The sequence below is a fragment of the Mastigoproctus giganteus genome, chromosome 5 (genome assembly GCF_048544385.1).
Source record: "Mastigoproctus giganteus isolate SK-2022 chromosome 5, ASM4854438v1, whole genome shotgun sequence".
NCBI classification, from domain to species: Eukaryota; Metazoa; Arthropoda; class Arachnida; order Uropygi; family Thelyphonidae; genus Mastigoproctus; species Mastigoproctus giganteus.
This window is the reverse complement of record NC_143579.1, coordinates 220,512,320-220,539,293: the sequence shown is the minus strand read 5'-3', so window position 1 is coordinate 220,539,293 and position 26,974 is coordinate 220,512,320. Positions and strand designations below refer to the sequence as shown.

The window sequence follows — 26,974 nt, the reverse complement described above, 5'->3', positions numbered from 1 at the left end:
ATTCTAACTCATTTTTGGATAAAACACACTTAAATTGAAAAAGAATAGCTATAGGATAAATATATGAAATTGCTTTCAGCAGAGAGTAACTAAGTGTTAAACAAACTGCCATCTGGTGTTGTGAAATGAGTATTTAGAATAACTTAGGCACAATTAGACATTATGAGAAGGGATGGCCAGATAAGGTTGGGGTAGTATTTTTATTATTATTTATTTATTTTTATTTTTTTTGCTGATGCTGTATAGGTTTGCTTCCTTGCATAATTTCCAGTAACAAAAACAAAGGCAGATTACAAGGAATCTGTGGCAAAGAATGCAAAGAAAAGTAACAAAAACTACTTATGTTAATACTAGGTGGAAAGGGACAAATCAGACTGGTCTGTTAGATATGAATGATTTAACTGTTGATGATCCTAAATAACTAAATACATCTTGTAAATCATATTTTGCATATATGTTCACACATGAGGAATTATTTAGGTATGCCAGAAGTGTATCAAATTCCTAATGGGCTAAATTATTTCACAATGACTTATAGGAAGGTGGAAGAGAATTTGCTGAAGTTGAATGTGAATAAGGTGCTGGTGGGAGATGGAATCTATCCAGTTATATTAAGAGAATCCACCAAAAGAATCTGCAAACCTTTAGCCATAATTATGAGAACATCCATGGATTCAGGGGATGTCCCTATGGACTGAAGATGTGTGAATGTGTCCCCAGTTCACAAAGGTGGATCAAAGGGTGAAGTGAGTAATTAGAGACCTGTAAACTTGTCTTAAGTGCCAGGGAAAATACTGGAGACAGACTAATTAAAAGAAGTAATGCAGCACTATCTGTGAATGCAGTTATATGGCAGTCAAAACATGGATTTTTTTAAGGGGTAATCCTTTCTGACCAATCTTGTTGGGTAGCATTATACAGTAACAAAGGAACTGGATGCACAAAATAAATTTCATATCATACACTTCACTTTCAGAAAAGCTTTTGATACTGTTACACATAAAATTGCTGTACAAAGTGGAATAGTATGCCATTAGGAGCAAGTTATTGCTATGGATAAATGAGTAAGGGACAGAAGACAGAGTGATTATCAGTGGACACGGCTCTTTCTGGAATAATGTTATTATCGGATCCAGGTTTCACTGCTAGGCCTATTGTTGTTTTCACTATTAATGATATTGATGAAGGCATATCATGCTTACTGTGGTGCCTCCATAGCCAGGTGGGCAGGAGCAGTAGTGCGAAGTACACTCTTCTTGATTAGACTGGGGTTCGAGCCTGTGACCACCAAATATGGAGGATACGGAAAGGTCAGGGAATGACCACCACATATCCCCGGAGCAATATGGCCTTAGTTGCTAATGCTCCTAAAAACCAAACAACAACAATAATGCTTACTGCCTAAGTTTGCAGATAATACAGAGATTGGCAGGGTGGTTAATGACAGTAGTCAGGGTATTGTGTTACAACAAGATCTAAGAAAATTAGGCATTTGGGCTGAGAGTGTCAATTGAAGTTTAACATTGACAAATGCAAAGTATATGGCATATACAAATATGTTTGTAGGTTGCAGTAATTCTTGAATAACATATCAAATGTGTGGTGCCATACTCAGGTTAGTGGAGTAGCAAAAAAAACCTGGGGATAATTATGCAGTCAGACCTGAAGTTCTTGAGCAGTGCATGTGGCTGGTAGGTCAGCTTATTGGGTTTTGTCAATGATATACAGGAATTTTACCAGCAGGGATAATGTGGTGATTATCTCATTGTATAAGTACTAAATATAAGTATTAAGATGTGTACTATTCCCAAAAAAGACTTCAGTTCTGCAAATTATATTATCTGCAGTCCAGGTGAGGAGATCTGATTGAGACATTTTGCCTATACATGGAGTGGTAAACTTAATGCTGATAGCATCCTTATTCTTACACACACACACACTCACACAAAGATGCATAAATTTAAACTAAAGAGGAATGTTTGTTTTTAGGATAGATGTATAAAATTTGCTTACATCCAGCAGGTAGTTAATTACTGGAGTTGAATTTGGTGTTTAGGTGTAGTTTGAATAAATTTAAGAATAACAAATTATTGGGGGGGGGGATGTTGGAAGTTTTTTTTTTTTCCCCTCTCTTCTATCTCCCTTCTGCCATATTTCCTTGAAACATTTATCACTACTAATACTAAAGGGCAACGCAAGTAATTACAGCCCTGTAGGCTTGAATTCTGTTCCTGGGAAAATAATGGATATTTAATGATTAATCAGAATAGTCACATCTGTCTGACTAAACTGATTGACCACTGTGATGTAGTAACAAAGGAACTGGATATAAAAAAAATTATAATTTTGATGTTGTACACTTACATTTCAATAAAGTTTTTCGATTCTATTCCACATGAAAGACTGCTATACAGATTGAAGCAGTGTGGCAAGTTTGGGCAAAGAGATAAGACAGAGAGTGTTTGTTAATGGCTGCTCTTCTTGGACTAATGTCATTAGTGGAGTCACTGAGGTTCTGTTCTGGGCATTTTACTATTTTCAATGCTTATTAATAGTATTCATCAAAGCATAGCATGGTGGTTGATAACAGAAACCAGAATATTCTATTGTAATAAGGTCTATAAAAATTCTAGGGGCTTTCAGAAAATCCTAGGAAATAATCTGAGATCTAGGCAGGTGGGCTGAGAAGTGGGAGTTAAGGTTTGAATGATAAATGCAAAGTACTGTATTTAAAATAACCAATTGTTTGGTGCCACACTAAAGAATGAAAGAGGTCTATGGATAATTGTACAGTTCAACATGAAGTTGCCTGATCACAGACACCAGGAAACTCATGAAGTTTCATCAATGATGTTCAGAAATTTTGCCAGCAAGGACAAGGAGGTGATTATCTTTCTTCTTTATTCTACATTTCACCCTAAAATCTTGTCTCTTATGTAACCCTTGGGTTTCCAGTAAATGTCTTAAAGCTGTTCAACATAGAATGCAGCATATTGCAGTTGGCTTTTACCTAAAATTTCACCTTCATTTTCTGCCTACACTAAAGCAGGGCTTCTTAACCTTTTGTTTTAAGTGAGCAAGAGTTTGCAGCTTACAATACGTGTGGGCACCATATATTAAAATATAAATATTTTTGCTTAAAGATTAAAAATGCATTTTTTTAAATTAATTTTTTAGCCGTATTACACTCACAAGAATTACATTTCTCAATTTAAATTTTTGGGCTTATATTTCTCAATTTAAATTTTTGTTATTTATTACCTTATCAGTGTAAACCTTGACTTTGGAGAGATGATGCCAAACCTTTGAAATTAATTTCTCCATTATGAAGAGATAAAATGACATCACATTTATTCCAAACGTGATGTTAATAATCTTGTCTTTTTTTTTTTTTTTTTTTTTATTTATATTGTTCATTAATGAAAAAGCACTTTCACACGTGTATGTTGATACAGGCATAGAAAATATTTTGAATGCTTCCCTTCATAATAAAGGAAATTTTTTTGCAGTCAGAAAAATCCCAGAATTTTAAAATAGTTTTGTGTTGGAAAAGACACTTCAGAGCTAAAGACAGCTGTGTATCAACAAGTTCTAATTAGGCAGCTGCTATGTCATTTTGATTGAAAATTTTTTCCAAGTTACTGATTTCAAAATTTCTGTAATTTATCATTAATTTGAATTTTAGGAGGTGCTCTTTCAAGTATTTAAATCTTTCTTTGAATTGGTCACTAAGGTCTTTGATTACATTCATTACAAACAATGGGCACTCCCCAGCAGTTACCTCCAGACCTTTTTTAAGAGTAGGAAAATGAAGCAGATTTCCTTTTAAAACTTGATTCTAAATTACTTGAAGTTTTTTTCTCAAATGCAATAATCTCCTTGTATAAAATTATCACAAATTTATCTTTTCCGTGTTGCCTCAAATGTAACTCATTTAAATGGCTGAAGATGTCAACCATGAATGAAAGTGTAATCTTGAAATCTTCAGTAAAAATTTAATAAAAAAGATTTTTCTTTTACAGTAGAATGCCAGTTAGCCGGAATAATTCGAAAGGCTGATCTTTTCTGTTTTTTTTTTTATTAATGATAGTATAGTAAGCTCTGATTATAGTGATCACATTTTCAAATTGAATTTTGATTATAATAAGTGAAAAATCGAGTTTACTACCTGTTTTATAACATATTGTACAAATGAAAGCCCAATAAACTGAAAACTGCAAATTGTTTTTATTGTTTTATGGTTGTGACTTCTATCTATGTAACCTTCAGAAATGTGCTGTAGAAAAATCTCACAGAGGCTACTTGGTTTTCTTGGAGACCATGAGTGAATTTCAGAACAGTTTAGCTCCAGATTCGGTAAGAATAATATCGGCCTGAAACTGTGCGATTTATTATTTTTCTCAGTTTTTAATGGTAAATTGTGAATGAAAAGAAAATGCATAGTTTTAACATTGCAACAAAAAACAGAAATTATTAATAGAATTACAAAAGATGAAAATTTAGGAAATCTCTCCAAAGAGTTTAATTTGGGGACTTTAACAATTTACGACATCAAGAAAAATTCCAATGCTATAACATGGTTTATGGATAGTGAAGGAGGATCTAGCAGGAAAAAGACAATGTGGAAACCTGATAATGCTGCTTTAGAGAGTGCATTCACTTTTTTTTTTTTTTTTTTTGTTTTCTTCAGAGCGAAGTTTAGGTGAACCAGTGTCTGCCCCAGTGTTATGTGAAAAAGCATTGGATTTTAATCGAAAATTAATAGGTAATGAAGACTTTAAGGCAAGCACAGGTTGGCCGAAAAACATTAAACTGGGGCATGGTATACATGAACTAAATATTCAAGACGAGAAACTTTCTGCAGACGAATCGGCAGTTGTCCTTAAAGTAAGTTTGCTTAAATTATAGCAAATTATGAGAAAGAAAATGTTTATAATGTTGATGAGACGGGCTTATTGTGGAAAGCATTACCGAGAAAAAAACCCTAGCCACTAAAAGAGAAATGCCTTTACTAAGTTTTAAGATGAGAACCAAGATTGCCGTGCTCATTATCGGTAAGTCGAAAAAACTGAGAGCATTTAAAAATCTTTCTAATTTTCCTGTTTTGTATGAAAATGCCTGGATGGATGTTTCTCTTTTCCGAGATTGGTTTATAATTTTTTTTATTTAATTAATCTTATTTAATTTATTTATTTAATTAAATTTATTTAATCTTACCAGAAAAATTATCTGGAAAATTTTTCGGTTTGATTATCCAGAAAATTTATCTATCTGGAGAGTGTGCCTTTCAACGACTAAGCCAATAAACCTCTGTATTTATAAAATATTTCTAAATACTTCTAAAAATATTTTTAGAAGTTGCTTATTTAGGGATTTAGCAATAAAATGGTTGATGACTAACAATGACTTCAAGACATCCTATAATTTCTTTTTGATCTTTCATTCATGAACACAAGGCCTCAATATGAATCAAACAGAGATAATGCACAAAATTAGGTATCCTTTCATCTCTATTAAGATAAGCAATAAAGCCTTTGTTTTTACCTATCATGGAAGGTGTCAATTGTTTCCAATGGTAACAATTGATACAAGTTTACCCAGATCAATTTTGTGCACTGTGAGGAATACACATCTTTTCCAGTTGTATGAACCTGGCAACCCAAAGGTCGCGGGTTCGATTCCTGCCTCGGGCTTGGATCAAAGTACTGCAAAAAACCTTGGGAGGTGCATTATGGCCACAGAAGCCTATGCGCCAACAACTACCAAAAAAAAAAAAGAAAAAAAAAAGTTGTATGAACAGTAAGCGGCAAAAAAGCCAAAAAATCTTCTTCACGGCTGCCATCATGTTGAATCAAACGAACAAAGAACATGTTGTGTTATGCCTGAAACATCAGTCGACTCATCAAGTGCTGGTGGAAAAAATACACAACTTTTGATTCTGCCTAATATTACATCTGCCATTTTATGAACTCGTAAAATGGCAGATGTAATATCTGCCATTTTACGAGACTTGAAACTGTATCATTTGAAACTGTTTCATTACTCAAAGGAATATTTTTGGCAGAGGTAATCAAGGTAGCTGTTTGCTTTTCTGGTAAGACGTTAGCAAGCACTTCTGATGATGACACTACACAATTTTTTATTATTTTACCACTAGTATAAGGCAATGAATTCTTTGCAATTATATTTGATAAAATAAATGAAATTTTGCTAACACTTGACTACTATTAACTTGACCTAAATTTAAAATATTTTTCTATCTTTCAAGTTTTTTTTTTCTTCTTGAAGTTTAGCTTTTCTAATATATCTAAATTTGGGAAAAGCTTCATGAAAATTCCTATGGCATGCTTGGTAACATCTTTCACAATTCGACTTCTGATACCCAGCCAAACACACCCGACACAATAAGCAGATTACATCAGTTCTACTACTATTATCTGTCACCAAATAATCATGTTCCCAAGAGGATTGAAATGCATACTTTTTAATTTTTTGTTTCTTTGCATTTGAAACGTATAGGTCTAAATCAGATGACTGCAAAGCTAGTGTTAATGCAAGCGTTTATTTCCTCATCATGTACATTTCGGTTTCTTTTTAAAAACATCCATTTTGAAAGGGTTTAGCAACTTTAGTTAAATCTGTTTAAAGAAAATACATTTAAGCATTTGCACACAAAATCAAAAGATTTCTTACTATAACACTGATGACTAACAATGACTTCAAGACATCCTATAATTTCTTTTTGATCTTTCATTCATGAACACAAGGCCTCAATATGAATCAAACAGAGATAATGCACAAAATTAGGTATCCTTTCATCTCTATTAAGATAAGCAATAAAGCCTTTGTTTTTACCTATCATGGAAGGTGTCAATTGTTTCCAATGGTAACAATTGATACAAGTTTACCCAGATCAATTTTGTGCACTGTGAGGAATACACATCTTTTCCAGTTGTATGAACCTGGCAACCCAAAGGTCGCGGGTTCGATTCCTGCCTCGGGCTTGGATCAAAGTACTGCAGTAAAGTTGACTTTACAGGCGACTTTCATCGCCTGTAAAGTCAACACTATACATATGCAGTGCCTATTGCAACTGAGCGAAACATGGCAGAAATCTGCTATAACCTGTTAAAACCAGAAACTGAGAATCACATGAGGTAGTATCCTCGGTCTGTAGCGAAACTACAGCAACAGTGATCATACTCTCAACAAAGCATTTTGCAAAAATTTTTCTTACTAAATAAATGTCAAATTAACAATAATTAATAAGAAAAAAAATATAAGAATACCGTCAAAGTGTCAAACCTTGGCTGTTTTTGAGATTAAAACGTTGCAAAATATATAATTTTCCTCCAATCAAAAGAAAGCATTTTCTAGTGAAAATTGGCATGGATTTTTGTAGAATATCGCAGAAAGTTGAGAGAAAGCACCTTTTTTAAATACAAAGATTTATATATAAATTTTTTAGCTTAAGTGAAGGTGCTTTCGAGCACCCATTTTAGGATCGGTTACAAGCAAAATTTATTTTTTAAAGAGCACAATGGTGCTCGCGAGCACCGGGTTAAGAACCCCTGCACTAAAGCTTTCAAATCGTAAAAGAGTTATTATCAGTCCAAACTTGATTTTTAACAGACTAGGAGTATAAAATTTTCTTCTTGTCCAAGTAGTAGTCAAGGATTCTGGGTCACTTGCCTGACCAATCATTTCTGAGTCGGAGTTTGAAAAAGTGATAACTTTACTGTAACCATATCATTGAGGGAAGATTGGAAGCAAAAGAGGCAGTAACACTAGTTCACTCTGAAGAATATTTTATTACCATTCTTTCCCCCTCCTCACCCACCTAGTCCCTGATCCATTTAAGGATCTTCCCATTAGTCCCAGCGTACTCCACTTTTTAAAGTTTCCCATAAAGTGAAAACTAAAAACTGTTCAAATCAAGAGCTTTTTAAAATCTAGATATTACAATACCAAATTGTTTTCTGCATCTAAATACTTTACGACTTCCTGTCATAAACCACCAGTAGTAGTGGCATATGATGCAAGAAAGCAAGTGTATGAGCTTATGCAGCATCAGCCAAAAAAAAAAAAAAATTTTTTTACCTAAAAAACAATTCCCTCTAAATGTTTGTCCAGTTCCTACTTAAATTTATTTAACCTATCAACTTCCACAACGGCAGATGGAAGTTTGTTCCAGCAATTAATCACAAGCTGGCTAAAGGAAAATTTCCACACATCTATTCTACAGCTGTCTTTCCTCAATTTGGATTTATGCCCCCTTAGGTTCGTAATCTGAAAAAGTAGAAGAATCCCATCAGAATTCAGCGTGCTCAACCCATGCAAGGCCTTATACACCTCAATCAGATCACCTCACAGGTTTCAAGCCCGTCACCACCAAATACGGAGGATGTGGAAAGGTCAGGGAATGACCACTGCATATTCCTGGAGCAATATGGCCTTAGTTGCTAATGCTCCTAAAAACCAAATAACAAACAATCACCTCACAGGTGATCTGATTGAGGTGTATACCTTACAGTCTCCAGCCGCTGCAATTTTCAGAACTTAAGCCTGTCTTGGTAAGAGGATCCCTTCATTCCCCTCACCAATCTTGTTGCTCTTCTCTGTACATGCTCAAGCAAATCTACATCCTTCCTAAAATGAGACCTCCAGACCTGTGCACCGTACTCTAGGCATGACCTGACCATTGACTTATACAGAGGGACAATCACCTCCTTTTCCCTGCTAACAAAATTTCTATATATCATTGACAAAACCCCATGACCTGCCCTGGCAGCCTGTCTGCATTGCTCAGAAAACTTCATATCTGACTGCACAATTACTCCCAGGTCTTTTTCATTTTCTACCACCTTAAGTGTAGTACCACACAGTAGGTACATTTCTCTGGGGTTACTTCTACCCATATACAGTACTTTGCATTTGTCAATGTTAAACTTCAGTTGCCACTTCTCAGCCCAACTGCCCAAATTTTCTAGATCCTGTTGCAGTAGCACACTGTCATTACTGTCACTAACAACCCTGCCAACCTTTGTATCATCTGCAAACTTTGACACTAAGCCTGATATACTTTCATCAATATCATTAATAAATATACAAAACAACAGTGGACCCAACACCGCACCCTGTGGGACTCCACTAATAATGTTAGTCCACAAAGAGCAGCACCCATTGATTACCACCCTCTGTCTTCTCCAACTCAACCATCCTTTTATCCATTGTAGCAACTTACCCCTAATATCAATCTGCTCCAATTTGTACAGTAGTCTTCCACGTGCAACAGTGTCAAAAACTTTCCTGAAATCCAAGTATATGATATCAAAAGTATTTTTTTGCATCCAATTCCTTTGTAACCACATAATATCCAATCAAATTTGTCAGACAAGATTTTCCCTTAATAAACCCATGCTGTGTCTGAATTATTACTGCAGTCTTGTCTAGATGATCCTGCAATGCATCTTTAACCAGTGACTCCATTATTTTACCCAGAACAGAAGTTAAACTAACGGGTCTGTAATTACTCGTTTCACCCTTCGATCCCCTTTGTGAATTGGGATATATATTTGCACATCTCCAGTCCGTGGGGACCTTCCCTGAGTCCAAGATGCTTTCATAATTATGGCTAAGGGTATGCTTACTTCCTTTGCCACCTCCTTTAATATAACTGGGTAGATCCCATCCTCTCCAGGTGCCTTTCTTATGCTTAACTTCAACAATTTCTTCTCCACTTTACTCTCAGTTATTATAAAATCATTAAGCACCCTGCTACAATTTGATAACCTTCTGCCATTTTCAAACCTTAATAACTCCTCATGTGTGAATGGAGATGCAAAATACTCATTCAGTTTGTTTGCTGTCTGAGCAGGATCATCAACAGTCCAACCATCGATAATCAGATTCATCCCCTTCCTTTTAGAGTTTATATAAGTTAAGAAATCCTTGCTGTTTTTCTTAGCATCCTTTGCCAAAGATTTCTCGTAATCTGCCTTCGCCTGCCTAACCTCCTTTGTGACTTGATTACAGACTAGCTTATATCTACCATAGGCTTCGGTGTGGCCTGATAATTTATATGCATCCCATGCATTTTTCTTCTCTGCCACGAGTCTCATTAGTTCATTTGACAACCATTTAGGCCTAAACCTTGAACAATATTTCTTAATAGGTATGAAAATTTTAGTAGCTTCCACAATTAATTCCTTGAATGCTTCCCACTTAGAACTTGCTGTTGGTGATATCATCAGTTGATCCGACTGTACAGAATTTAAAAACTGTCTGAGACCACTGTAGTCACCTTTATGGAAGCAAAAATCCGTTCCTTTACTCCTGATTGTAATTACAGTAAACCCCCACTATTCGTGGTATGTGTATTTGCGGTTTCGTGTATTTGCGGTCGCTGATTTAATATAAAATGAAACCTAAAAAATGTGAATTTTAAAGCACCGTGAACATTTTCCGCCATTAAAACCCATGGGTGTGGCTAAAATTATCCTTCCCGGTCAAAACAGCGCTCAGTGGGGGGGGGGGGGGGGTGACAAAATCGCACGCGTGGATGTTTCTCGCTAATCCTTGTTCAGTATGTGTTATGCCCTTGCCATGGAAGGTTTCATCATTTGCTTTTAATTTATGTTTATAAATTGAATAAATTTATCAATTTATATATTGATATGCTTACAAAAGTGATAAATCTACCGTTTTGCAGTGTAAAACAGACTTTTTGGAGTGTGTTAACGGAATAAAGTGACTTTATTGTGGACAAGTTCTTTCTAACCCATACAAAAATATGGCTACGAATAACAAGGGAAATGTGAAAAGATCAAAGGTGATGATATTAGCAAATAAAATTGAGTTATTGGACAAAATTTTTCTAATGGTGAAAGTGTCTTCTTAGTGGCAAAACATTATAAAATCAGAGTCAACGGTACGATCAATCAAAAAATCGGAAGAAAAAATCTGCCGCAGTGTCTGTGAAAACACGCTAATTGCTTCAAAAATCTGCTCTGTAACTCGTGAAGTTAAATTAGAAAAAATGGAAAAGGCTTTAAATCTGTGGATAGAAGACCGAACTTAAAATAAAATTCCGTTAAGTTCACTCATCATTCGTGAAAAGGCAAAACTCCTTTATCAACACTTTAGCGAAACTGGTGATAGAACTGGCGGGATAAGTTTTTTAGTTATAGCAAAGGCACTGGTTTGAAAGATTTGTTTGAAATTTCTAATAAATATTACATTTAATATTAAATTGTTTCTTATTTTCATTTCGATGCCATATGCTTGCATTTCACTATGTACTGTCTATGTATATAGTTATATTATGAAGGTACATATAATACATAAATAGACAAAATTTTAGACTAGTTTTTCTTATATACATTTGTATTTCATACTTTGGAACGGAACCCCTTTATTACTATGGGAGCCATAACTCAGTATTCGCGTTTTCGGTATTCGTGGCATTTCTCAGGAACGTAACCCCTGCGAATAGCGGGGGTTTACTGTATATATTTAAGTAAATCCCATGTCAGTACACTGTGATCACTGCCGCCTAGTGGTTCCTTTATCTGCAAATTCTTAATACACGATTGATCACTGCTGATAACCAAATCGAGAGTATTGCCCTCTCTGGTTGCCTCTTGAACATGCTGCTGCAGAAAACAATCATCCATTAAATCCACAAAAGTCTTACTAGTGTGCGAGTGACCAAGTTCCAGTCAATATCTGGAAAGTTAAAATCCCCCTTTATAAGAAATTCTGATTTACTAGCCCACTCTATTTATCTGTACAACCAGTGCTGTTGATCCCTTTAGAATTTTATTATTAAGTGTTTTTCTCTATATTGTATTCCTAATCACTATTTCTGTTGTCTTTCTTATCACTGAAATCAAATTAACGGTATGTAGCTAAATATCTTAACCTTAGCCCCCTCCCTTATGAATGGATGAAACATTTACCTCTAAAATAACTAGTGATTATCTCTGTAGTATTCCTAATGGTAATTCCTCTTTGCCTTATACTTTAATATAACTGGATGTATGCTAAGAGTGTAATCCTCTTTCAGCCTCAATGGTTTTTATTTTCAGAGATAATATGTGTATAATCTTACAACAGTGTGACTTTTTTCCCTCTTTCTCCCTGGTCATTATGTACTTTTAATTGTAAAAATGGCCACAAAATACATGTTCAACTCATCTGTAACTCTCCAGCTGGATTGTCTGATTTCACCATTGGGGCTTGGGGGAACTTGGTTGATTTTAATTTATTGTCTTCATTTTTTGCATTCACTTACAAGAACTATTCTCCATTGTTAGTACTTTTTTTCGCCACCGCTTAAATTTACCTTTTACTTTTATTACTCGATTTGTAGCTGTACTATGCTTCCTTCTTTAGCTGCATAATATATGAAAACTTTTGTTATCCACTGTGGTGTCCTCCTTCTCTAGTACTTTTCTACAGGAACAAAATGTTTATGGCTCTTTTAATACTTCCCTTAAAATTGAAGTTCACTCCTTTGTCTCTGACTGTTACTTCATTGCACACTACCCATTTTATGATTTTCTTGTCAGTACCTGCTAGATGTTCCTGCACTGTTATTTGATAATACTTCAGTTGTAAGTGAGGATTGAGTTAATGATATTTGGGCGCCTTGTAGTTTCTCTGACACATTGAAATAAGTAGCAGCCATCCAAGTAGTATAAAAAACTGATCCCACTAGATATATTGCATAACTATAAATTCCAGTGAGAAGTAGGTTAATGTCATTTCTAATGAGGCATTCACCCTTGCCAATAGTGGTTAATTATTATTATTTTTTTATCATATTGTTTACGATAATTAGGTCTGTAGCACACTCCGACTATCAACTTTACATTATCTTCAGATAAACTCATACCATACTGATTTTTTCTACTTGAGCTTGATCAGATTCTGGTAACAAATAACTGATTTTAATCTACTCCTTTTAGTAAGAATTATAACTACCCATCCTTACTCCCCTCTCAATCTCTCTTGAATACATTATTATGATTATAATGAAATATGTTGTTGCCAATCTCAGGATGATACCATATGTCAGTTTGCACTTTACTATCAACTTTAGATGTAACCAGCAGCTCAAATTCATTCATTTTATTGATGAATATTCTACCGTTCCTTGTCCATTTGAGTTGCCTGAAGGGATTTTTTTTTTTTTTTTGTTGTCATTTTTCTTGACATTATCACCAGACAAGTTATACCGATTCCATTGACCTCTATGATCATATAGCAGTTTGGCCCCCTATAACTCTTGGGGAGATGTCTGGATTCTTAATCTTAAAGTCCTCTAGTTGGGGCTGGGTTAGCCATACTCAGGTGGAGAGTGTAGAATTTTCTACTCTGTATTATTCCATGTTTTTTTTTTTTTTTTTTAACTATGTGCAGACAATTCACAGTGCCAATGCACTGCATAAATAATAATAATAATAACTATTCTCCCCTCCCCCCACACAATTAGCAATTTCCCTCAGCCTTTAATACATCTCTATGATTTAAGTAATTGCACATTCTAAATGTCCAGAACCTCTTTTGATGAAGAACTAACCAAGTCTACTTCTGCTTCTCTAGTTCTGAATCGTTCTACTACTACTACCATCAGAACCATAGCCAAAATATAATTGTAATGTATCTTCAGCGGCGCCTCCGTAGCCAGCTGGGAAGGAGCAGCAGTGCATAGCACGTGCTTCTTGATTAGACCGGGGTTCAAGCCTGTCACCACCAAATATGGAGGATGCGGGAAGGTCAGGGAATGGCTACCGCATATTCCCGGAGCAATATGGCCTTAGTTGCTAATACTCCTAAAAACCAAAACAAACAAACAAGCATCTTCAGCAGTCCATGCCATTTTGAAATTTAACATTCGTTCCCCCCACCACACCCACAACTTGTTTACAAATTAAATTAAATGCATTCATTTTTTGTTTTTGAGAGTATTATTCTTCAAAAAAGTATAGTTAGTTTTGGCTCAGCATTTAGAAACAGGTGTTACCTATCCTTGTCATGAAATGTACAACTGTCAAAATGAGTATAATTGGATATTGATTATACTTGTTTTGTAACAAAGTATACTTGGTCAGGGTGAATGGGTTGGTAACTTCTGATGTAATCTAGGCATGTTAATTTGTACTTGGGCTTCTGAGTTATTTCTCTGCATTTGAATATTTTTTCTTATTCCTTACAGAAAATGGTGAACATTGTGGATATGATAACTTCTGTTCAAGTAATTTCATTTCCTGATGCATAAAGAAATTGCCTTAACTGAATACAGTTACGGCAGTTTCTGTAGTTTTTCAAGAAAATTTTGTAACTTTAAAAATTGCCACAACAACAATCCTAGTGTCAATAGTAAAGTTGTTTCTGGTATTAAAATTATCAGTATTATTGTAATGAAAGTAATACATCAGAAAACAAGTTAGTTACTCAAAAGTTAAGAGTGACAGAAAGCAATATTTGTTAATGTGATGAAGTTCATGAAAGCCATCATTTTTGCCAAGGCAAAAATGTTAAATTGCATTTTTGAGTAATTTGCTTGTTTTGTGAAATATCTGTGTTCTAATAGTATTTTTCATCACAAGAAATGACTGTTCTGTTGTCAAATAGGAAAGTTATTTTCTTATGATGACACCAGACCTGGCACGAGCAGGTCTTGGATATTTGAAGTTAGAAAAATTTTCTCCAAATTGCATTTCTCTGTTGTGTGGAATTTTCTACTCTGAATTATTCCATTTTTTTTTTTTTATATATACTATGTGCAGACAATTCACAGTGCCAATGCACTGTGAATTGTCTGCACATTATTGCATATTATTTTCATTTGCCCGATAGTGAGCCCTTATGATTTGATGCATGATTCGATGCGACATCCTGTGTGTGATGTGTTATACATTGAAAACATTGTATGCTTTTCTAAATACTGAGTAATTTTTTCAAAACATTTCCAGTTTTGTTTATATTAGGTATATTATAAAGACTACAAATTTTTTTCTTATTTATTTGTGTATATAAAATGCATAAAATGTATTTCAAGTTTTAAAATGCCAATATTCATAAGCAGTGTTGGAATTAAAATATTATGAAATGATTATAGGCACAGTGTATAGATGATACATTTGAAGTTGACAAAATACAGTACACACTTGACTTTAGAATTATCGATGGAGATGTTGGCTTGCCACAAAACTCATTTAGAACATCAGATTTTTTACCTCATGGTAAGTATGTTTATTTATAGTGTAAAGTAGTAGCATATAGTATTAATGCTGAGTTAAATATATGAGTGAGCTCCACCTAACGCACTTTAAATTGCAGACTAAGCAATATACAGCATGATATAAGTTCTAAAAAATCATATTTGTATATATATATATATATATACATATATATTTGTATATACAAATCTACGTGTTGAGAACTTGGTTGGAATTAGAATTAAAAACAATACATAATTTTCAGAAAATCCAATTTTACCATCTTTTTGACCCTTGCTGTCTCACCACAGTAATATAGTTGGTGACAAAGGGTTTCTCCATCTTTTTACAAAAACTTAGTTTTTCTCATTATTTATTTTTTTATTTTATGAATTTCTGCTTATTTATTTAAACAAATTGGTTGTTAGTGTGCTGAAAAATAGAAACGCGATGTTCTCTCTTTATATACTTGTGTAGTGCAAGTACATAAACAGATAACATTTTTTAGTACGATTCCAAAGAAATACAAAATAAAATTTCAGAACACATATATGCAAGGTTTTCTGTGGTTATAAAATCTGAATATAGGACCATGCTGAAGAAATTCCGTGAGTTAGGTCACAATGTCTGTGTATGGAAATTCTGCTCAGACATGATAGGAAGGATTATATGCTGAAAGCCTTGTGGATTAACTCAAGACTTGAGCAAAGCTTTTGGGAAGACATTTCTATCAGCTCGGCCTGCACTCGTAAGTAGAAGGAATCTGTTTTGTAAAGACAGGATACATTTAAACAAAGGTGGTGCAAGAGTTTTAGCCAGTATGAGGATTCTTTAAAGGTTCAGGGAAATTGCTAGTTTTGGGGGGGGGGGGGTTTCAAGGGTAATATAGATAAGCGTTGATCTCATAATACTGGTCAAAGTAATTCTTGCACATAAATCAAGAGTTCTTGTTTGTTACTGCAACAGAACATAGTATTAAGATGTTTTGAGGGCAGAGACTTTCCAGATGAGCTGGTAGCTAATGCCAGGGAAGCGAGCTTAAATAACTTTAAGGGGTGTGTCGGAGTAGTTATATTATTATTATTATTATTTTGGTTTTTAGGAGCATTAGCAACTAAGGCCATATTGCTCCGGGATATGCGGTGGTCATTCCCTGACCTTTCTGGATCCTCCGTATTTGGTGGTGACGGGCTCGAACCCCGGTCTAATCAAGAAGCGTGTGCTACGCACTGCTGCTGCTCCTTCCCACCTGTCTACGGAGGCGCCATCGGAGTAGTTAACTATACAAGAACACTGTCTTAATTGTTTATACAGTAATGCCAGAAGTGTCGTCAATAAAATGAGTAAATTCGAACTGCTGGTTAGGACAAGTAATGCTGACATAACAGGGCTTACGGAAACGTGGTGCCACCCGGAGATAGGGGATGATGAGTTCAGTATGGTATGTATAATGTATTTAGGAAGGATAAGGAAGATAGAAAAGTTGGTGGGGTCATGCTTCTTCTCAAAACAGCCTGGGTTTGATGAAAGCTTTGCCAGATTCATACGTTTCACATGCTAGTGTAGAATCTGTATGGTATGAGATAGCTGGAAGCAAAGGTATAATGAGAGTGGGAGTAATCTACAGGCCAGGTGATTGTGAAGATTATGATGCTCTTATCATGCAAATAGAAATGGAATGGGCAAGTAAGCGTCAATGTCTTATTATGGGTGATTTTAATTTGCCTCTAATTGATTGGAGCAAATAGTAAGGAAACCCCGTGTGGGGGACAAAATTTTTAAACCAACTAGATCAGGGGTGGCCAGCAAGTTGATCGCAGCTTTAATTTCAGTCGATCGCAGAACTTCAACACACTTCTGATGGTCAGTTCATCAAAGGCACATTTTTAGAAATAAAAGATTCTCGTTTTGAAAATTTTAAGAACAAAAATGAAATTAAAAGTGATCTTCAAAAATGAAATTAAAAGTGGTCTTGATATATTTAATGCATTCAAAAATTTTATTAAAAAAATCAAATTACCACTATTTAAGCTCGTATCAATAACAACAGATGGAGCTAAAGCAACGACGGGGCAACTTAATGGATTCATCGCATTGTGCCAAAAGGATGATGAATTCCCAGATTTTTTGAATTACCGTGGTATCATCCACCAAGTATTAGCTAGCAAAAGATTAAATACTAAAAATGTTATGGTCATAGTTTTCAAAATCGTGAATTCCATCAGAGGACAATCTCTTCAAAGGAGACTTTTCAAAACGTAACTCGATGAAAATGAACCAGATCTGATATTACACACAGATGTGAGGTGGCTGAGTCATCGGAGTAAGTTTCTACAGAGATTCCGAAATTTGCTGAATGAAATTAAAAAATTTGTTGATCGAAGATGATTATCAGCAGCTACAAGATAGAGTGGTTGTATGATCTGGCTTTTTTTGGCAGATTTTACCAGTAAATTAAGTGATCTGAATTTGGAATTACAAGGAAAAAATAAAAATGTGGGTGGCATGATTACAAGTATTTCTGCATATAAATATCAATTTTTGGCAATGCCTGGGAATCTCAAAGAAAAAAAATAATAAAAAAATAATCATTTTGCAAATATGCAAGATCATTTGAAAAATCCTGTTTTTGAATTTAATAGTGAAAATATGTTTCTGAAATTGAGAAAGTAGTGAATGATTTTGAAACCAGAGTGTGGTTCGCTTTACGCTGATTCACTTTAATGCTGTTCTTATATTATAACCCTTATCTGACTATAATGCTCTTTTACAGATTGCATTTTTGGCATATTTAATGAAATCATTTCATTTGATGGAGTCGATAGCTTGAAAATGAATAGCAAAACAGCATTAAAACGTTTCCCATGCCGACTTGAGAAATTTTTCCCACGCTCAGTGAAATTTTTCCCATGCTAATTTAATTGTAGTACAGTGACTTGTTACATAGTTCCGAGATCAGCATTTTAAAAAATGATCAAGTATATTGCTTGTAATATACTTGATTTGCGTTATATGCATTTATCCGAAGTCTACTCATCACTCAGTGCATATTGGACAGTTTACTTGAACATTGTATTGCAATTAATGCAACTTTATCGGCCATTATTAACTCTTCGAAAATGCAACTGCATTCAGTTACATTTTCGAAGAGTTAATAATGGCCGATAAGAATGAAAAAGCAACAATGTCTGGGTGCAGTACAAAGACTATAAATGTAAGAAAAAGACTGAATTCGAAAATTAAATTAGACATTTTGAAGCGAATCGATTCCTGTCAACGACAAGTGGATGTGTGCCATAATTTAGGACTGACAAGTTTAACTGTAAGAACAATTATAAAAATAATAAAGAATTGATTTTAGCAGCGGGAAAGATAGCTGTTCCACTGCAAGCAATTAGGGTTGAAATGGAAAGGCTAACTAATTTTATTGAAGATTTGAAGATAATATCCAATGCAGAATTCAGTTAAGTAAAATATTATTTAAAAGAGAGAGAGAGAGAGAGATTAGCCAATATGATGATCTGAAGAAAACTCACCTAAAAAAAATATGGAACCATTTAAAACTAGTAAGGGCTGGTTGAATAGATTTAAGATCCAGGGAGAAGCCGCAAGTGCAGATCAAGGAGTCGAAACTTTCAAAAAAGAACTTGTTAAAATTATTGAAGAGGGGTATTATGTGTTATACTTCTCAACAAGTTTTTAACATAGATGAAACAGGACTTTTGTGGAAATGAATGCCTAAAAGAAGTTTCATATTGAAAGAAGAAAAAAAACATGCCAGGTTTCAAAGCGGCATAGGATCAGTTGACTTTATTGTTGGGTGTTAACGCTGCGGAGGATTTAAAATTAATACCCCCTTTTAGTTTATTTGGAAGAGGGCCAAAGTTTGACCCAAAATCGACACATTTTTCATGATTAAATTCATCAATTAAATTAGATCAATTAAATTCATGATTTTAATTGAAATTTTAAGTTTAATTTTGATACATAAGTAGTTATCACATAATTATATACATATGTAATGCAGAATATTTTATAATGTACAAATATTTGAATATTAAAAATTTTGACCGACATTTGTGCATCTTTTCACTACTGTTTATTATTGATTAGGAAATCCTATGACACCCACCATAATTCACAAATACATATGTTACCCTTTGGGAATGCGGCGCTCGCTTAGCGCGGATTCACTTAGCACTCTGTTTTTCCGGAACAAATTATCAGCGTTAAGCAGGGGGTCACCTGTAATCTGCAGGTTGACCCCAGTCTCCTCATGGAACACTGTTATAAGACAGTATATGACAGCAGATTGTAATGGATTTTTTTGTTCTTCCCTGATTCACTTGACTTGTATATATCTGAAGAATGCTTTTAACTAAATGTACATGAAATATTATTATTAGTCATAATGGCATGATACTAAAAACAAGCTTATAAAGCATCACAAAAAAAAAAAAAAACTGCCTTCTCACATCACCTTTGATCCCCTTCAATAATTTGTCTATTTCTTCCTTGAATTTATTCAAATTACCCTCTTGACAACAATGGATAGGGGTTCGTTACAACAGCCAACCACCCTGCTGACCGATGAAAAACCATCCTTAATTTGAATTTTATTCCTCAGTTTGAATTTATGCCATACCTTGTGTGTAATCTGAACAGGAGGAAGAATGCCATCAGCTTGCTTGCTCAATCCATTCAAAGCTTTAAACGCCTCACTCAGATCAACTTGCAGGTGCCTACCCTCTAGATGCTGTAATTTGCACATTGGAAGCCTTTCTTGTCAAGTCCACCCTTTCTTTTCCTTCACCAATCTCAGCACTTTTCTCTGTATCCATTCCAGCAGGTCTTCCTTAAATTGAGGCCTCCAAACATGTATGCAGTACTCCAAATGTGACCTAACCATTGTATTGTACAATGGGACAATCACCTCCTTATCCCTGCTAGCAAAGTTCCTGTATATCATTGACAAAATCTCATGAGTTGTTCTAGCAGCCTCTGAACTTCATATCTGACTTTACAGTTGTCCCCATGCCTTTTGATTTTCCACTGCCCTAAGTGTAGTATGACACAGTTGGTATGTTGAACTGGGATTACTGTTATCCATATGCAGTACCTTGCATTTGCCAATGTTAAACTTCAACTGCCATTTCTTTTTATAGATCTTGTTGTAGTATCTTACCCTCATTCCTGTCATTTACCACCATGCAAACCTTTGTATCATCTTCAAAGTTAGACATTAAGCCCAATGTACCTTCATCAATACCCCGAGGGCTCACATCTGGTGAGTATGGGCTTGGCACACCCAGGGTCCTTAGCTGGATATCATCATTCTTCTCTTTCTTGGTGAATCCCTTTTACTTCTAATTCTTGTTTTCTCTCTCTCTCTCTCTCTCTCTCTCTCTCTCTCTCTCTCTCTCTCTCTCTCTCTCTCTCTCTCACACACACACACACACACACACACACACACACACACACACACACACACACACACACACACACACACACACACACAGGGTAACTCAGAATTTTTTTTTTTTGGCTGGTGCAACAAAAGCCTCAGGCTTCCTTGCACCATACAGCTAATTATAATAATAATAATAAAAATAATAAAATATCATTAATAAATATAGAAAACAACAATGAGCCCAGCATAGAACCCTCTGTCTTCTCCCACTCAATCATCCGTTTATCAAGAGGACTAACTTGCCCTTAATGCCACACTGCTCCAGTTTGAAGAGCGGTATTTGATGTGAATTAGTATCAAAAGCTTTCCTGAAATCCAAGCATATGATATCAGAATTATTTTTTGTATTCAGTACCTTTGTTATTAACTGTATTGGAGTGGGATGTGGCTTCAGAAGCTAAAAGGGAAAAAAAATCAATTAATTAGAGAATATTTTAATTGTTTAAATATATAGTTAAATATATTAGTTTTATAGTATATTAAAAAAGAAAAGTATTAGAAAAAGTTTGTTTTGAGTTGTTATTCAGTAACAGTCATTGAACTTCGCTTACAATTGTGCCCTTTGTTTTGTACGATTATCTCTGAAATTCAAATAATTTCCCTAAATTAGGAACTGGAAGGGGACTCTGCATTACTGATTAAATGATTTGAGTGTTTCAGTTGTGGCCATATGCATTTGTATGTTTTAATTCAGTAATTTGAGCATCATTTTGCCTTGTATGTTTGGCAGCCAGCAGTATTTTGACTACCATAAGTAAGTGTAACAAATTAAAGATATTAAAGTAATCAAAATTATGTTTGATGATGTATGCTTGGATAAATGTGTGGTAGATACTCACAAACAGGAAAAGGCTAATAGCTTCCATAATTTAAAAAATGCACAGGTGTAATGAGTAATTCCATTTCTGTTCACAAAGATTCAAAACCTGATGTCTTCAATTTTCATGAAACTAATTAAAATTGTCAGGTATTATGACTTATGCATGTGCACCATTTATCTCTCCCTGAATCAAACAAATGCAGTTTTCATAGGACATGAAAATTTGGTTTAAAAAAAAAAAAAAAAATGTGAATATTTGAAGTTTGACAGAGTTTCACTTTTTTATGTGTCACTGTCTAATTAAGATAAGAGAGTCCTGTGGTTTGTGAAAATTTCAGGCATTTGATGTGGCCCACATGTTAACATAATTAAAATGGAATCATGGTGTATTTTATATATACAGTAAGCGCCAGTTATAGTGATCGTTTGCAAATTGAATTTTGATTCTAATAAACGGTGATTCTAATAAGCGAAAATCGACAAATATTATCCAGAGGCTATAAAAATAAAGATATAAAGCACAAAATTACACTTTATTACCAAAGGTTTATTACCAATTAAATGATAAATGGAAAATCAGAAGAATATTATCCAGAGGTTAGCAAAATAAAAATAAATTTATACGAGGGAGTATCAAAAAGTTCGTACCTTTACCTAGAAATAATAGCCCTAGAAAGGTGCAACTGCATGGGAACTTTAATCCTTTTCTATGTATTCTCCATGTATAGTAATACATTTTTCCCATCTATGAATCAGTTGTTTAATGCCTCTGGAAGTCATCAATGAAGTGATTCCACTTCATTGATGACTTTCAGAAACAAATCAAAACATCATCCATGCAGTGGTTTCTTCATTTCTTGAAACAAGAAGTCTGACATGCTAGGTCATGAGAATAGGGTGGGTGCTGCAGTAGTTCGAAGCATTACACAAATACAACAGTTGGCGAGAACATTGCACTTGACATTGCTCCTGTAAAGGCATCAGCAACCTTGGAACCCATCATGTGGAGACCTTAGACATGTAGATGGTCACATAAAATGTTGTGGGCAGATCGATAACTAACTCGCACTGCATTTGTGATGAAATAAATTGTTACACATCTGTCACTCAGCACCAGCTGCTGAACCTCTGCAAAAGTATCACTGTCTGTGGATGTTAATGGCTTTCTTTCTCTTGACTCGTGAAAGACACTTGCACAACCGCACTGAAACTTTTTTACAGTATCATAGGATGGACAATTCTGCCCACACACAGCTTTCATTTCTTTGTCAGTTTCCTGAGCTTTCTTGCCCTGACATTATCAGGAATTTGATCACTGCTCGATACTCCACTCTGTCAATGATAGCATCCTTCCTCAGATTCTGTGCTCCACCTCTGGTGTATGATCACCTGCTGGAATTTCACATGTCAGTTATTGAATATGTAGACAGCTTATATTAAAATCGGCATCTTCCTACTTGATGTTTTATCTAGGTCAAGGTACAAACTTTTTGATACCCACTCATACTTATGTACATAGCTTAATTAATATACATATTAATTAAACATAACACTTTCTAATATGATTATAATTTAAAAAGTCACTTATTTTAGATTGCTTTAAATTATCACTTCTTCTTTAATGCTGCCGAATGGCGTTTGCGACTTCATTTTGATATTGTTCTCTGTCTAGCGCTGCGTGTAGAATTTGTGCTGTTGTCATGTGAAGCCAGGTGTTGATGTTATCTAGCCATGCCATTTTCGGTCTGCCTGGGCGTTTCTTGCCTTCGATCTTTCCCTCCAGGATGAGTGGTAGTAGGTGATATTTTTGTTGGTTCCTAGCGATGTGACCTAGGTATTTGCATTTCCTGCTGATGATGGTTTTGAGCAGGTCCCGTTCCGTGTGCATGTCCTGCAGGACCTGTGCGTTGGTTATTTTGGCTGTCCACGGAATTTTCAGCATTCTTCGGTAGAGCCACATTTCGAAGGCCTGGAGCTTTTTTGTAGTGGCTGATGTTAGAGTCCAGGTTTCTACACCGTAGAGCAGTATTGGCCAGATGTAGCATTTCAATGTGCGTAATTTGAGCATGATGTTCAAGTTTCTGTCGGTGAGGAGGGTTCTCCATTTTGTGAATGCCTGCCTGGCTTGTTCAATTCTGCTTTTGATTTCGGCCTCATGGTTCAGCTGGTCATCAATGAGTACTCCGAGATACTTGAAGCGGTGTATTTGCTCTAATTTTTCGTTGTTTAGTTTGATCGTGATTTTGCTTGCAGTCCTGCTGACCTTCATCACCATTGTTTTCTTTTTATTGATTCGTAGCCCCATGCTTGGCTTTCTATGTCCACTTCGTTCAAGATGGTCTGTAAATCTTGTTCTGAATCCGCTATTAGTGCTGTGTCATCGGCATATCTTAAGTTATTGATGTAGTGTCCTTTAACTTTTATGCCGATGTTCTTGTCAGCCAGTGTTTGGTCGAAGATCATTTCCGAATAGATGTTAAAAAGAATGGGAGATAATGGACAGCCTTGCCGGACGCCTTTTTTTATTGGAATTGGGTCTGTCAGGTCGTTGTCATAGCGAAGCCGGGCTGTTTGATTCCAGTAGAGAGTTGTAATAAAGTTGATACCATTGTTTTCAAGCCCAAGTTTTCTCAGTCGGTCAATTAGGCGGTCGTGGTCTACTGAATCGAAGGCTTTCTCGTAGTCAATAAAACATATATACACGTCTTTTTGATGTTCATAGCACCTTTGTAGCAATATTTGTAAACAGAAAATTGCTTCTCTGGTGCCTAGTCCCCTGCAGAATCCGAACTGTGTGTTTCCTAGTGCACTTTCGCACTTACATCTTATCCTTTGCTGAATCACCTTGAGGAAGACTTTTAGCACCTGGCTCATTAGAATGATCAGCCTGAAGTCTTCGCATTTCCGGCTGGTAGCCTTTTTTGGTAGGGCCACAAAGATGGATTGGAGCCATTCGGATGGAATGTCGTTGTTGTTGTTGTAGATTTGATTGAACCATTTCGTTAGTTGTTGGATGTTGCTGTAGTCTAGTTGTTTCAGCAGTTCCACATGAATCTGATCAGGTCCACAGGCCTTGCCTGGCTTTGTTATTCGGATGGCATGTTCCACTTCAGATATTAATATGTGGAGATTGTCTTCCTGTGTTTGTTGTTGCGTTTCTGCCGGTTTTCTGTTGGTGTCGAGTTTGGCTTGTTTGCTTAGTATAGGTTGATTGTTGTCCGTATATAAAAATTATCACTATAAAGTCTATTTATAGATTTTTCAATATTGTATAACAGTCTATATTAACAATCATTTGCACCAGTGTCTTCCAATGCTCTCCTCAGGACAGCCATAGCTGCACGAGTTTGCCAGTTTTGTAACTGAAATTCATTCGGCTTCATCTTCATTTTCCTCCTCCTCCTTGGCAAAATTATCAGTAGCAGACTGGACAATTTCTTCATCTGTTAAAGCTGTAGTAACTTGTAGATCACCTTCTATATGTCCACCCAATCATTAAACTCCTGTTCACCCATATCTTCAGGATTTTAAACGGCATGTCATAGGCATTCAAAATTGATTCTTAAAACTGAAAATGTGATTCTATTAAACGATAAAAGTGTAGTGCATTTTATTTATTTGGATTTGTTCTTCGAAATTTGATTCTATAAAGCCGCTGATTCTAATTACCAGTGATCACTATAACTGGCACTGTGTGTGTGTGTGTGTGTGTGTGTGTGTGTGTGTGTGTGTGTGTGTGTGTGTGTGTGTGTGTGTGTGTGTGTGTGTGTGTGTGTGTGTGTGTTTAAAGTTTATAATGATAGAATTATGGTTTTAGTCTTTTAGCCTACATATGCTAGCTTGATTACCTGATCCGTATACACACTAATACCTATAATGTCTAAATTATGCACTTATAAAAAAAAATACCACTTAATTGAATTAATCGACCAATATATATATATATTTGAATAACGTTTAAAATAGTTGGAAACTGAATCTTTCATAATAAAAATAAAATAAAAAGGTACATCTTAGAGTTTCTGCTTCAATATTTTTACTCTTGTTACCCCTCTCTTCCCTCCCAGTTGGTTTATCATTATGTTTAATTTTGTTTATTTTCACTCTTGTCTTGCCATGCTGCTGGCATTATTTTTAATTCCTATTCTAATTTTCATGGTTATATATATATATATTTAGGTTAGGTTAGGCTGAGTTCTTTGTCAGGGCAGTGATGATCAATGAGTGCTTTGTATTATTATTAAAAAAACTTTCTTATTGTATCATGTTTTAGATTCAAATTATTTAGTAACCTCTAAATTTACTACATTTTATATTATACCAAATTATATTTTGGTATTCAACCTCAAAAATGGATTTCACCTTAGTGCATATTGATCATTACAGAAATAGAGAACCCATTATCACTGTTTTACTTTCAGTTTGGGTGGTTGATCCCAAACGAAGTTACCTAGATTGTGCATGAACAATAATAAGTTTTGTATATTATCCTTTTGTACATTATATTATCCTCTATGTTTTCTATTGATCTATCGAGGTATATATGTTAATATGATTATCTTATTATAATCTTCTCCATAATATTATAAAAATACTATATGTATATATATACAGTGAATTCCAGTTATTTGGGCCTCCGGTTAATCAGCACAGCCGTTTATTTGGGACAAATCTTAAAGAACAGAATCCAATTGAGAAAATAGCCAGTGTTTACTTCGCTTAATTGGGACAGCATGGCGTTTAATCGGGGCATGAGACTGCAGCACTCGAGATTACCCTACGATTGTCTCCAACCATACCACGTGGTTCAGTCGGATTTCTGGAAGTCACAACCATAAAACAATAAAAACAATTAGCAGTCCCCTGTTTATTGGGTGTTTCTGTTAGGGCTTCAATCATATAAAAAAATGAATTTTCAGAATCTGCTCTTTATTCCTATTTTTTACGCTTTGTAACTTGTAACTTGTAACTCTGTTCTCATTTGTGAGTATTATGTTACTTGTGATTTGTGTGTGTGTGCTGTGTTCTTTGTTATTGATTGCTTATCTCTTTTACTGTTTTAAATTTTAACCCCCACCCACAAATGTCAGTGAACAGAAATGTCAACTAGTTAGTATGTACATATCACAGTACATATTAATTAAACTATGCACGTAAGTGTAAATTTATTTTTATTTTGCTAACCTGTTGAAAACATTCTTCTGATTTTCACGTATCATTTAAATTTTTAATTGGTAACGTATAAAGTCTAAATTTTTGCTTTTATAGTTTGTGGATAATATTCCTATTTTTTTTTTTGTTAATTAGAATCACTGTTTAATAGAATTAAACTTTAATTCACAAATGTGATCACAATGACCGGCGCTTATTCATTTTCTGATCGTACAGAAAATCAATCGTAAAGTTGTATTTTTAGCTATTTACGTGAATTCGCATAATTGGGCAAAAATGCACTAG

The 26,974-nt window shown here is 35.0% G+C and overlaps 1 protein-coding gene across 17 annotated transcripts in view; it reads left to right on the top strand.

Annotated features, from left to right (window-relative positions):
* Positions 1-26,974, top strand: part of RhoGAPp190 (Rho GTPase-activating protein 190) — a 744,591-nt gene that overhangs the window by 336,385 nt on the left and 381,232 nt on the right. For all 17 annotated transcript variants that reach the window (XM_090374412.1, XM_090374407.1, XM_090374402.1 and 14 more), the window contains one exon: positions 15,128-15,251. In XM_090374412.1, coding sequence (XP_090230538.1) covers positions 15,128-15,251 — 124 coding nt within the window. The remainder of the gene's footprint in view (positions 1-15,127; positions 15,252-26,974) is intronic.